Source organism: Oncorhynchus gorbuscha, linkage group LG04, assembly GCF_021184085.1.
Source record: "Oncorhynchus gorbuscha isolate QuinsamMale2020 ecotype Even-year linkage group LG04, OgorEven_v1.0, whole genome shotgun sequence".
Taxonomy (NCBI): Eukaryota; Metazoa; Chordata; class Actinopteri; order Salmoniformes; family Salmonidae; genus Oncorhynchus; species Oncorhynchus gorbuscha.
The window spans coordinates 42,843,436-42,858,245 of record NC_060176.1 but is presented as its reverse complement, the minus strand read 5'-3'; the positions used below and the strand labels follow the sequence as shown (position 1 = coordinate 42,858,245).

Genomic DNA, 14,810 nt, shown 5'->3' with positions numbered 1-14,810 from the left:
GTGGTGATCCGTCATCCACACTGATATGTCTGCCAGACATGCAGAGATGCGATTCGCCACCTGGTCATCAGAAGGGGGAAAGGAGAAGATTAATTGTGTGTCATCTGCATAGCAATGATAGGAGAGACCATGTGAGGTTATGACAGAGCCAAGTGACTTGGTGTATAGCGAGAATAGGAGAGGGCCTAGAACAGAGCCCTGGGGGACACCAGTGGTGAGAGCGCGTGGTGAGGAGACAGATTCTCGCCACGCCACCTGGTAGGAGCGACCTGTCAGGTAGGACGCAATCCAAGCGTGGGCCGCGCCGGAGATGCCCAACTCGGAGAGGGTGGAGAGGAGGATCTGATGGTTCACAGTATCGAAGGCAGCCGATAGGTCTAGAAGGATGAGAGCAGAGGAGAGAGAGTTAGCTTTAGGAGTTAGCTTCATTCTGCTGTAATTTGATGTACAGCACAGGACTGCATCTTATGGGACGATACTGGCCATGATACAGCAGAATGAAGGGACGTGTAGAACGGATGGAAGTGGGGCCACTAGCTCAAACTTAACCCTGAAACCTAATACTTTATGAACTTGCTCGTCAACTATATGCCTATTTTTGTCCATTAAGCATCTAGTGGCTCTTTTTCGTATGAAAGGAAGATGCTTAAACATGTTTGGTAAAAGTGCAATCAGACATGGGTCAAATACAAGACAATTAGTACACTGAACAAGGCCATAATCTTTCTGGAAGTACTCCATGCTTTGATAAATGACGGTTTCACAGATGATCTTCTTTCTCCACCCCGCTGTTGAGGTTTCTCATGTTGAGGTTGGTTGCTCTCACACTCTCTGTGTTGATATCCCATTCTCTGTATATTTGCTTCAGCCACTGAATTGCTTGTTCAATATTAACAGCGTCAAATAGGAGCCATGTATATTGGTCGTTTTATGATTGAAGCTGGCTCAGTGAGATTATATCCTGGGAAGTCTACTTTATGCTCATCACAATATATGTGGGTGCGTGTATGTGTGTGTGCGCGTGGGTGTCTGTGTGTCTGCGTGCACATACTGTTACCAAAAAGAAGATCAGGGATTATTTTGCGTGTTTGAACCTGAACTCATCGTTAACAGCCTCGGACCCAAGTTAGTTAGGGTTTGTTTACCCAATTATGCTTGTGTAAACTTGGAAAGTAGTGGCCTGTACCTTTTAGTAGCATCCGTGTGCTTATAGGAGTCATAATATGACTTCTGAACTCTGTTACAAATCTGAGTGTGAAAACCCTCCTATGCTTGCATAAATGATTTCCGCTTGTTCTTAGATGACATGTAGTTTAATAACAGTTTAATAACACACACACACACACACACACTGACCTAAGTGCGTGTTTTTTTGCACATACACACATTCACGGTCTCATTGGTGGTCCAAAGGAAATGGAGTCATGCACTTATCTTTGAAGCCAAAATGTGGGTCTCAATAACTGTTAATCCATCTTATTCCTTTTCAGAACGTATTGCTTACATGAATATTCTATAGGGTGGATATAACGCAAGCACAGTGAATTTATAATGAAAAACCTCTGTAATTTTAAGCCTTTTACAGATATACCGGAACATCATATTTTAAAACTGATATGCCATATTTATGTTATGCTGATGTAACATTTCATGACATGATTAAATAACTTGCATCTTCTCACAGAGAAGAAATTGCATAGGTCACAAAATTATGACAATGACAATATTGCGGTGGGTCACTGAGAATCTGTGTTTGGCTAACTAACTTGCATGTTGGCACAACTCATTCCATGACAAAGGCATTCTAAAAAGCATAATTTGTCATACTTCTCACCTGAAGGACAAACACATGGATAATGTTTATTACACACATATTACTGCCCTATAAACTCTCTAAATCTATTCTGTGATGCAAAACAGTTTCAATGTTTCTCTCTAGACAGCAAAGCTTCTCAAGACAAAGGTATTTGTGAGAACGGATTTTTCCTTGGTCCTGGCAATCATGGCACGTTACTTCAGGCCCCATGCTACATTCCCTTCAATTAATCTGAATAACGCTTCTGTACATCGGAATATTTTTTGTTTACTGGCAACCTCGGCTCTAAATACAAAGTTTACTCAATGATTGAAAGAAGCTAGTGATTAAACTGTTGAGCTACAGTGTACAGTCATGGACCTATAAGCCATGGAGACAATCTTGCTCCCTGACTGACCAGTGCAACAAGAGTGGAAAAGAAACAAACATTGATGTTTCTGGTCAAGGTAGCTTGACATCAAAGCAGAGCAGACATCCCCTCTCTCTCTCTCTCTCTCTCAGTTGTGTCTCTGTTGTTTTGACTTCTTCCTCCCTCTACCTAGCTTCCCAAAAGCTTCTTAACGTTGTTTAAATGTGCCATAACTCATCTTGAGAGAATGTCAAATGAGTCAGCCTTGGTGGCAGTTTATTTCTGCTTTTACTAACACTTCCACCAACCAAATAAGTTCCCTAGGAGAGCAGAAGCTGTCTACCTCAGAGAAGGCATCTTGGACAGTCTGAAGACTGTCCCTTCAATGTAAGTGTGGCAGAAAGCTCACAATAATATGAGGACTGAGGAGTACTAGAGTAGCTGTTGAGATAGTAACCGCTTCTGGGAATCCAAATAAACAAGACTTATATGCATTTCTCCTGTACCGTCTCATTGCTTAGCGACACATGAAGAGCCTGGTCTTTCACACATGACCGAGTGGTCTTTCCTGCCACACCAGAAAGGTCCCTGGTTAGATGTGTCGCTTCTCTGCTCCCGTCCTCTGTATTGCTCTGCCCTGATGAATAAGAACTTCGGGGGTCTTGGACAGAGGAAGTGCGGAACCCAAACTGCTCTCGTGTGTGATGACAGCTTCCTGTGTACGTCTCACTTCCTTCGGGCAGGTAGAGAACAGTCTGAGAGGTGCTGGACACCTCCCTCAGCTCGCGGGATACCAGTGAGGGTGACTCTCGAGAGGAGATGATGGAGGGGCACTGGTGGCAGTTCTGTCTCTGCTGCCGCCGTGCTCCTATCTGACAGAACAGACATTTGATCTGCTCAATGAGCTTGAGGAGCATGGCCTTGCGGAGGAGGATGTAGATCCAGGGGTCCAGGATGGGGTTGAAGGAAGCGAAGCGGATCGCCCGCAGATCTGGGTTCTTTTCCAGTCTCAGCTCCACCGGAGTCTTATACAGCTGGTTCAGAAATACCTGCACCTGCAAGGGAGAGGTAATTAATGGAATTTAATCACCTTATTTTGCCCAGCTGATTTGAATTGATTGATATTTATGTTCTATACAGCTTGCTGACACCTGCAAGATAAATGTAATTGAATCTAATTGAAGTGTGTGTGTGTGTGTGTGTGTGTGTGTGTGTGCGTGCGTGCGTGCGTGCGTGCGTGCGTGCGTGCGCGCGATGTATTGCCAAATTGTTCAACAAATCATGGCTAAGCATTTTATGGATCTAGCTGTCTGAAGGCACACCTGTCCTTATGGAGACTGATGTGAGCAGCATACAAAGCAGAATATGCAATATAGGCCTACACTACTATGCGAATCAGCTATGAGAAAACTATTCTAATGTCAGGTTGGGACTATTAACAACTCATGAAGTCACAATGACTTACAGGCATTGTGCGTAAAATATCAAATCGTGTGTACATGTGTATCTTGTGCGTAAATAATTAAAATAGTCTTTGTGCGATTAGGAAAATGTGTAAAATAGTTCTCAAAGTGAGAAGAGAAACTTACAACTAGTGGAATGGAGCATATGAGCACCACCGCTGAGGTGCATATGAGTACAATCACCATCTGGATCTCCGCGCCGGCCAGATTCCCGAAGTTGCGTCTCCTTCTTGGGTCTGTGTTTCGCCCTCCGTCTGTCCCCAACGACATCCTCCGAACGAACTGCCGGTGCATCCGGATCAAAGCCCCGCACACCAGAACGTTACAGATCACCGTGGCCAGAATTAGAATCGAACTGGATCCCGCGTAGATGTAAGAAAATGTGGCATCAGTACTCACGTTGCTCCGCCACTCTATGAAGCACCAGGTTTGTGGGTACTGCTTTTTGACTTGTCCCAGACCCATACTAGGCATAGCGCAGAAAAGCGCATTGGAGATGTAGATAGCCAGAAGAGTCAACCCCGCCAGTCTCTGATCCACATAGTCGTTGTAGAAATACGCATGGTTTATCGCCAAGTATCTCTCTACGGACATTGCGCATATGATGCTGAGCCCCGCTAAAGAGAAGAAGAGGAGGATGAATCCGAAATACTGGCAGAGTGGGTCCCCGCCTGGCCAAGATCCTTTCACATAAGTGGCGATGGTGACTGGACTGGCCAGGAGGGTCCCCAAAAGGTCCGTAACCGCCAGACCGCAAACCAGCGTGTAGAACGTGGTCTCCTTCTGCTCTTTCCTGGACTTGCAGAGCACCACGATGGCGATTACATTTCCCACCACTCCGAAAATAAACATGATGGAAGGTATAGTCGGGACCATGGTCCTCCCGGTCACAGTATTGTTACTCATTGTAGTATGTCCAGATTGTATATATATTTTTTAAATACTTCATTCACATTATAAGCTATCCTTCATTTTGTTTACAAGTAAAGACTACTGTAGATGCTTTAGGCATATTATCTACATAAATTAAACTTATCAAACATGATTGAAATATTCATGCTGAATGTGAGCTGAACCGATCTACTCACAACAGAAGTTAGAACGCCTTTAAAACGGTTGTTTACGAGTTCCGTTGATTTTGCTGAAGTATCTGTAAGGGACAGTTCGAAAATTACTTGGGGGGGGGGGGGCGTCCAAACTAGAGGAGGGTTGCTTAACTTTTTTTTGCTTTGGGGAGGGCTGTGTAGTTTGGGGGGGAGTACGTTTTTTCCCTGGTTTACATTCACTATTTTTCAGGTTTTACTATATCATTTCTTCCATCCTAGCCAAATTTCCTCATCTGCTTGCATGTGCCTCCCCTATCAAGGTGTTCTGGAACTTCCCTTATGCACTATGCTTCTCCACTTGCTAACTATACCACAGGTCAATATAGTCTACCAGTCTGTCTATCCTTGCCCACTATCCACCATGCATAGTGACAATAGTGGTAGGGGGATCGTTTGTCCAGATCTGCAATAGGGTTACTAGCAATCATACCACACATAAAATCATTCAAAGCTGCACCAATTTTCTATATAAATCCACAATAACAAGGATTAATAGCTGATAGGCAGTGAAGAAGCCAGGTGAGTACAAAAAGCTCCACTTTTGATCTTGTTTAGGGACAATACAATTATCTAGACTAGCCTAGATAATAATTGCATTTTTGTTTTTAAGTGAGTACAAAATTATATTTTAGGCTGTAAACTGCAGTGAACATTGTATGTTAATAACTGTGCAAAGAAATTGCAGAATGTAACGTACAACATAGAACAAAAAGCAGTGAACGTTTAAAGAGAGAGAAAGCGCAGTGCAATGGTGTGGTGAACTTTGACGGATGATAATGAATCAATGTGTTCTTACACTGATGTATTGTGAACACAGGACAGGCAGAGTGATGAGCACATTGAAAAATACCATCCTAACATTAAGAGTCCTGCCCCCTTCTTTTGCGCTCGTTCGGGACCACATTTTGGACTGGTCTAAATGGCTAGTTAGGGCATGGGGTGGGGACATTCCAAGTAGTTGGTTCTGGGGCTGTTGGAAACACATCTGATTGTTGTCTATTGTATTTAATTTGAGATTTATAAGTAGTTATTACCTCTTAAAAGTAGTTTGCTGCTTAAAATAAAATCAACACATTTATTTTTTCATTAGTCCATTTTGCATGTCAGCAGTCAAGTTTTCAAGGTATTGAACTTTCAAGAAGCAAAGTGTCACCTGCCAGATCACGATGATGATGCGAAATGTATCATTTGATGCAAAACAGCAAGTCAGAATTAAATGCCCCGTTCACGTGCTAGTTGAAACTAGGAAACTCGGAAATGTCCGACTCGCTAATAAGTTGTAGTTATACACGTGCCGCGTTCAACCATTTAGCAAGTTAAACATTTCAGAGTTCCGACTAGCACATGAATGCGGCAAAATAAATTGACATAGTGGATTGCCTCAAGTGGTAAAATGAAAACTAATGAATGAGCAATAATAGTTTTATTTTTAGCCTAAGTCTAGCATGTCGCGTACCTACATTTAAAACTTTAGCTTACAGAACAAGAAAACACTTCACAGTTGTCAGGATGGCCATGCGGTCTAATGCGCCAGCCTGAAAGAGTGAATTATTCCTGGAGACAGGGGATTTCTGGTCTATGAATGTAGATGTGAGTTCAAACCTCACTTCCGACAATGCTTTTTCCCTAAGAAAGCCAGAGTTAAACAATCTACACAGTGGATTGCCTTAATTAACCTCTACTGGATCGGTGTCCCCCCAAGGGTAGGTTGAGCTAACAGTGCGCTAATGGGATTAGCATGTCGTTTTAAGTAACAAGAACATTTCCCAGGACATAGACATATCTGATATGGGCAGAACGCTTAAATTCTTGTTAATTTCATATTTCCACAAACTTCAAATGTTTATTTTTAAATGGTACCAAAAATATGCATATCCTTGCTTCAGGTCCTGAGCTACAGGCAGTTAGATTTGGGTATGACATTTTAGGTGAAAATTGAAAAAAAGGGTCAGATCCTTAGTGGTGATAATATATCAAATGAACCAGAATAATAATTGCCTACTTTAAAATGCGTTCACATAGGCAAATAACTTTTGATTCAATTTGTTTAATTGGATTTTATATTTATTTAAATGTTTATTTTATTTATTATTAATAGCAGTGCTTGACTTAGACTGCAATAGGTTCCGGTACTCATTTTGGGTGTCCTACTATTTATATTTAGGTGCAGGAACTCCACAATACTTTGTAGCTAATATTGTATAAGAGGAACAAGAGCTCAAGCAGTAGAACATTTGAGGTGCTGGTAGTCAGCTCTGGTAGGCTCCTGCCCACGTCAAGCACTGATTAATAGCCTTAATCCATCATGTAATTTACCTACATTTCAGACTTTAAGAAATAAGAAGCTTGGTAGTTTGCAGTTACAGAATAGTCAGAAACAAATAAGAAACTTGGTAGTTTGTAGTTACAGAATAGTCAGAAACAAATAAGAAGCTTGGTAGTTTGTAGTTACAGAATAGTCAGAAACAAATAAGAAGCTTGGTAGTTTGCAGTTACAGAATAGTCAGAAACAAATAAGAAGCTTGGTAGTTTGTAGTTACAGAATAGTCAGAAACAAATAAGAAGCTTGGTAGTTTGTAGTTACAGAATAGTCAGAAACAAATAAGAAGCTTGGTAGTTTGTAGTTACAGAATAGTCAGAAACAAATAAGAAGCTTGGTAGTTTGTAGTTACAGAATAGTCAGAAACAAATAAGAAGCTTGGTAGTTTGTAGTTACAGAATAGTCAGAAACAAATAAGAAGCTTGGTAGTTTGTAGTTACAGAATAGTCAGAAACAAATAAGAAGCTTGGTAGTTTGTAGTTACAGAATAGTCAGAAACAAATAAGAAGCTTGGTAGTTTGTAGTTACACAGAATAGTCAGAAACAAATAAGAAGCTTGGTAGTTTGTAGTTACAGAATAGTCAGAAACAAATAAGAAGCTTGGTAGTTTGTAGTTACAGAATAGTCAGAAACAAATAAGAAGCTTGGTAGTTTGCAGTTACAGAATAGTCAGAAACAAATAAGAAGCTTGGTAGTTTGCAGTTGTCAAGATGTCAAGTGTTCTAAGCCCAGACTCTAGGAGTGAATCTTTCCTGTAGAAAGGCGTATAATGGTCTCTGAATGGAGGTGAACCAGACGTCTGACAATGCTTTTCCCTAAGAAAGTTGAAGATAAACAATCTACACAGTGGAGACCTCCGGGGTACATATTGTATCAGAATTACCTGTTTAAATTGCTGAAAAAAGGACACCCTGATACATTGTAATCTTTGTTTGACAAGTGGTTCTGAAAGGTCATGAAATGAAATGACCTTCCAAATGCTATGTAATTTAACCAACTTTGAAAGCAGCAGTTACAACTATAGAACAGGCTTTTAAAAAGATTTGTAGATACAGGGCCATCACAGGATTCACATATTAACTGCACAGAAGCCTTTTCCCAATATGGCCGCCAAACAACTCAATGGGGTCTTATTGGATCAATTACAGTAACTTACAATACTGTAAGTTACTGTAAGTAGACTTGAAAATGGTTAATCTTCACCAGGATTTGTTTGTCGAAAGTCAGATAACCTCCAGTATGGAAATGTCTAACATTATTAAGCCTACTGCAGTAGCCTTCACAACACCGTGCATGTCAATACCTTCAGTCTTAGGGCCCTTCCACATAAAAACACAACAGCTACCTACAGTAGAGAACCAGAATACAATGATTCCTTTCACTGCATGAGTAGGTACATGCACATTTGTTCGGGAGAGAAGCGCGCGAGAGAGACACCATTTGTTATCTCCATTCTAGACTAAATACTGTCGGTTGCTCTCTAGGACTATGGAGTACACAAACGTTTTAAGTGAGCATAAAATCAAAGGGTTAAGGGTTAAACATTTTATGGTATTAGGCAACAGACTGCACTACGGCACACAAACGCCTCAGGGCTATTATGTGAAGGTAGTTAAGTTTATATAGTAAAGGCATGCGGCTTGGTTCAGTGTATTGATGTATAATCATTCTATGGGAATCCCCAGCCATCTTTGTCTACACAGCCCAAACTCCAGACAGACAGACACAGAGATGAGGTGGAGGGTGTTGTCCTGGGTTGTACTCTCTACAACGGCTTTGTTTTCAATCCTAGTTGAGGAAGGCTTTGTGTATGTCTGTTCTACAGTTTGGTAAACTTGTAGATAACATCCGTAGAAGGTTTTGTGCGATGGCTCACGCAACATAACAAAGCTGGACACAGGGAGAATGAGACGTAAACTGTTTGGGTTGGCAGCAATGGTAGTTTGATAAATTATGCCAATGAGAAAGCAAAGGCCTCTGTTATCCCACCCACCAGACTGTTTACCTTTGTAAAACTATAGGTTACATCCACACGTCTGTCACATGCAATCTCATTCCATGATAGTGGCATAATAATGCCTCGTCCAGCACTCTGCACGTCAAGTTCCTTTTATTGAAGGGATGTTGTCACTATTCACCTGGGTCTAAATTCTACCTTGAGATATTCACAGGCAACCGGTAAATCATGCACTGACGTCAATGGGAGATTTACATAATCATCGACAGGAAGAGGAGGGGCGAGCACGCCCCCATTGACATCGATGGGGCTGTAGTGGAACGGGTCGAGAGCTTCAAGTTCCTTGGTGTTCCACATCAATAAGGACCTGGCGGTCCAAACGCACCAAGACAGTCATGAAGAGGGCACGACATTTGCATATTACCCTCAGCAGGCTGAACGGAGTTATACAGCTGCACCATCGAGAACATCCTAACGGGTTGCATCAAATCAGACTTTATTTGTCACATGCACCGAATACAACAAGTGTAGACCTTACCGTGAAAGGCTTACGTACCAGCCCTTAACCCACAGTGCTGTTCAGGAAGAGTTAAGAAAATATCTATCAAATAAACTAAAGTAAAAAAAATAAAGAAAGTAACACAATAACGAGCCTATATACAGGGGGTACCGGTACCGAGTCAGTGTGCGGTGGAACAGGTTAGTTGAGGTAATTTGTACATTTAGGTAGGGGTGAAGTGACTATGTATAGATAATAAACAGCGAGTTGCAGCAGTGTACAAAACAAATGGAGGGGGGGGGGGGGGGGGGGTGTAAATAGTCCGGTGGCCATTTGATTAATTATTCAGCAGTCGAATGGCTTTGGTTTCACCGCTTGGTATGGTAACTGCTCGGTATCTGACCACAAGGCGCTCCAGAAGGTAGTGCCATCCAGGACCTCTATTCCATCACACTCTTCACATATGCTGGTGCTATTCTCTGTTGATTATCTATGCACAGTCACTAACCCTACTTACATGTACATATTACCTCAATTACCTCTACTAACCCATACCCTCGCACGTTGACTTGGTACCGGTTCCCCTTGTATATAGCCTCATTATTGTTATTTTATTGTGTTACTAGTTTTCCTCTGCACATTTTTCTTACTTTTTAATATTCTGCATTGTTGGTTAAGGGCTGGTAAGTAAGCATTTCACGGTAAGGTCTACACCTGTGATGTATCTGGCATATGTGACAAATACCATTTGATTTGAAGCTAGGATTCAGCCCCCTAGTTTATATTGTGCAGACTGAGTGCTCCTTCTGAGGATCATTAAACGTGTAAACAAGTGCATGTAGCGTTAACAATTATTAACATGGATAGTGCCTCAGGACAGCCGTCTGGAACATTTAGGTCTCACTTTAACATGTTGAGATGTTCCAGAAAACTCACTGGAACAGGGTGGAAATAGGTGCTTATGGTATCAACCTGAGGATGACCATTCAGTTTGTGGTTGGGTGTTTTAGGAAACAATGTACAAAATCCTGAATTTTGTCTGTAAAGTGCTTTGTTCAATATGTTCCAGTTGAAAATGGACAATACTGTGAGATGGGCTAATTGTTGGGGTTTCATATTGTGAATAAAAAAAAATTGTACTCGGTACAAAAACAAAATAACATGGTCCTCCAAGTGATACTGCTGAGTAATCCAGGCAGGCCATTGCCTGTACCATGAGTCATAATGTGATTGTTAGGTTGAAAAGATGCAGAACGCATGTATGTTGTCAAACATACAGTACCAGTCAAAAGTTTGGACACACCTACTCATTGCATTGTTTTTCTTTATTTGTACTATTTTCTACATTGTAGAATAACAGTGAAGACATCAAAACTATTAAATAACACATATGGAATCATGTAGTAACCAAAAAACAAATCAACATATATTTTCTATTTGAGATTCTTCAAAGCACCCAGCCTTTGCCTTGATGACAGCTTTGTACACTCTTGACATTCTCTCAACCAGCTTCATGAGGTAGTCACCTGGAATGCATTTAAATTAATAGGTGAGCCTTGTTAAAAGTTAATTTGTGGAATTTCTTTCCTTCTTAATGTGTTTGAGCCAATCTGTTGTGTTGTGACAAGGTAGGGGTGGTATACAGAAGATAGCCCTATTTGGTAAAAGACCAAGTCCATATTGGTCTGATGAGTTCACATTTGAGGATTTTGGTTCCAACCGCCATGTCTTTGTGAGACACAGAGTAGTTGAACGGATACTTAATGGGACTATCATGTGTTTTCCAACATCACAATGATCCAAAACACACCTCCAAGCTGTGTAAGGGCTATTTGACCAAGGAGTGTGATGGAGTGCTGCATCAGATGTCTTGGCCACCAAAATCACCCAACCTCAACTCAGTTGAGATGGTTTGGGATGAGTTTGAGCGCAGAGTGAAGGAAAAGCACCTCTTTCAAGACTGTTGGAAAAACATTCCTCATGAAGCTGGTTGAGAGAATGCCAAGAGTGTGCAAAGCGGTCATCAAGGCAAAGGGTGGCTACTTTTGAAGAATCTAAAACGTAAACATATTTTGATTTGTTTAACACTTTTATGGTTACTACGTGATTCCTTATGTGCTATTTCATAGTTTTGATGTCTTCACTATAATTCTACAATGTAGAAAATAGTTTTTTTTTTAAAACTTGAATTAGTAGGTGTCCAAACTTTCAACTGGTACTGTAACATAAAACCATTTCCTCTCTAGTTTAATAGACCCATTAATCAAGTTAAGTATGCCTTTTCAGTATGGTCTCTTCACTACACACAGCTCTTACCGCCTTCCCTTTTAAGACCATATCTCACTGCTCATATGTCCAATTTGTCTACAATACATTTTTATTATTTTATGATTTTAATTAATCTGAACTATATTTGTTCGTTCCACTTTGTCAGGTTGAGTGCTTTGATTGCACTGTACTTCCTCAATTGTAAAAAGGTTCATTTGTTCACATACTCCTACCGTATGCCTACCTCACTCCAAATGTTGCACAGTGGGATCTGGTGACAGCTATTTCACTCCTACTGGCTTGCCAAGACCAGAAGTACGTCATTACCACATCAGGAGGGCAGTAGGATCACTGTGTCATGTTAAGTCTCATTCCCCAGAGAGTCTGAGGGCAGCGGGGGCTACCTAGTAACCCATACTTACTGTAGGGTCACTCAGACAGTATCTGCAGCAAAGCTCTCTCACAGCGTTGTTTGTGTACAGCGTTGTTTGTGTATCCAGTCGTTAAAGCTGTAACTACACAGGTTTAGCAGCAGTAGGCTATTAAGTTTGATTTGAATGGACTTCACAGGTATGTGTTATGTTCAAGTCATGTCTGGAAGCTAAGGGAACTTCTGTCAGGTCCTACTTAACCAAGTCAGAAGATACTGTAGGTCTTCCATCATCATCTGAACATTGCCTCAGTGTTCTCTCCATGTCAGCGTTTTGTTCAGAGATGGTGTTTTAGGAAGCTGGGCTCTCAGGAAGAGAACTCCTCACAGGCAGACGGGAGATTCTTGTCCTGGACAGTGCTTCTCTCTAAAATGACCCCAATTGTGACTGAGCATTGCACTCCCACCTTCTTCTTTCCCTAGTCTAAAATAAAATATGCAATAACAGCAAGTTGTCCTTTGGGTTTGCATAATGTTTCTCACCTAAAACTATTGGCAAAGAGCAAAATGTTATTTTCACACACAGCACTTGTTTCAAGGGGCATGTAAGACTACTGTTTTTGGAAGAAGGGGGATAGGGAGAGAAATGAGAGCAATGGGAGTAATCTCATTTGTAAATGCAGAGGTTGTGTGTTCCTCCGAGTGCAATATTCTGTAAAAACACACTGCTATACGCACATCTTCAAGCCCTCATGACAAATCAGTTCTATCTTATTTTCCTTCATTAATCTCTTAGCAGGCTTTAAAATGTTAAATATGCAGCATTTTCTTTGATGAATTACTGAAGATTAATAAACCCAGTATCCCGAGACACCAGTGCTGCCAGTTGCCGAGCCAACAAAAACACACCCTAGCAGCATCTTATCCTATAATCTGTTTTAAAGAACTTAGACACAGCAACATACTGGGAAAAGTTGTCATGTCACAAGCTGTGGAAAATGTTCCCTTTCCCATTACATCTGTATATCACATCTATAAATCGAGAGGGACAGAGAAGAGTTCCCAAAGCTTAAGCTTGTAATCCCAGAAAAGCAGCAGCACAGGGGAGGAATAGAATAACATGAGTATTTGTTGATCAAGCATTTATGAGGACACAACGGTCGTTTCACAGGGGTGATGGAACACTCTTCTTAAAGGCCCAGTGCAGTCAAAAATGTGATTTCCTGTGTTTTATATACATCTACACACAATGAGGTTGGAATAATACTATGACATTGTGAACATAATGGTAATGCCCTTTTAGTGTAAGAGCTGTTTGAAAAGACTGTTTTGGTGGGATGGAGCTTTGGCTTGCCTGGTGACATCACCAGGCGGTAAATTAGTAGACAAATAAGAGAGTTCCAAACCTCTCTGCCAATAACAGCTAGTTTTCAGTTTTAAGGTACTTTATTCTTGCTTAAGAAATGTATCTTTGCTAAGAAGCTATTGTTGTTTCTTTTTGAACATTTTCATTAAAAATAATCACAGTAAGGTACTTTATTGTTACCCAGAAACGATTTGATACGGAGATAAAAATGGCCGCATTGGACTTTTAAGTCAGAGAATTTCTCACAGTTTTTAAGTAGCCAACAATCTTTGATGTCATAATCGGAAAATGTGTTTCAATCAGATGATATACAGTTACTGCTTGTCTGATGGAATGTTGTATGTTTTATAACATAAAAACAGATCCGATCCATGGGAATTTGCAAATGGCAGATCTAGTAGGATATAACTATTTTTTAGCAAATAACTCTTAGGGAGTCAATATGGAGCCTCCACACAACAATGGCTCTTGTTTGTGACTTAAAAGTATTTGTGCTGTGTATTCAGCTTAGTCTACATAACAGGCAGTTTCCCAAGCCCATGCCATGAATGCTCAATAGTTGGAGCATTATGTGGAATGAACACATTATGTGAGCCACAACAGTTATTTGTCCCCCATTGATGACTTATCTCCCCCAAGTGAAAAAAACAACAACAGGGATAACTTAGCCAGAAATGTTTTTCGCCTGTGGTATTTGAGTAGCCTATGTTGCAGTTTACTAAAGTCTCAATACATAATTCATACTTTACCGTTATGCCACTGTTTTGATACACAATACAATTTTCCAGACGTCACAGAAAGACCTCTCAATCTCTAAAACAGGGCCAAGCAATACACCTACGATCTGGATCTAAGATAGTGTGCTTTTCTTTGTGGGTTGTGGCCTACAGATAAGGCTAAGAAATGCAACTGTATTCATGCCTGCGTAAAGGACACATTTTGTTTTCCCTAGATTATTCATCAGCTCCCCTAGGATTGTATAGCATGGGATTCATTCCCCTGGGAGAAAACACATGCACGCGCACACACCAGCACACACGGCCTGCATGTACGCTCACAAACACCTCATTCTGAGAGACAAGAGGAAAAGGAGTGGGAGGATTTCCCCCGCTTTTCTTATTTTCGGCTTACATGAGGTCATAGTGACCATCAGGCTTAACAATTACTAGACTGGAGCTAGACCAATAACATCATGTTGATGTCCACAACAGGAAATACAACATACTTTCAAGAGAAGTAAAAAAAAAAAAATCTCAAGAAAACATAGCTAAGGACAAAACAGAGGTTATGAGTATT

At 40.9% G+C, this 14,810-nt stretch overlaps 1 protein-coding gene across 1 annotated transcript; it reads right to left on the bottom strand.

Moving 5' to 3' along the window:
* Positions 1-1,314: 1,314 nt before the first annotated feature.
* LOC124033228 (prostaglandin E2 receptor EP4 subtype-like) lies at positions 1,315-4,741 on the bottom strand. The gene is made up of 2 exons (XM_046345198.1): positions 3,755-4,741; positions 1,315-3,220 (listed from the first exon to the last, which is right to left on the bottom strand). The coding sequence occupies exons 1-2, from the start codon at positions 4,532-4,534 to the stop codon at positions 2,651-2,653; spliced, it is 1,350 nt and encodes a 449-aa protein (XP_046201154.1). The 5' UTR covers positions 4,535-4,741; the 3' UTR covers positions 1,315-2,650.
* Positions 4,742-14,810: the final 10,069 nt, after the last annotated feature.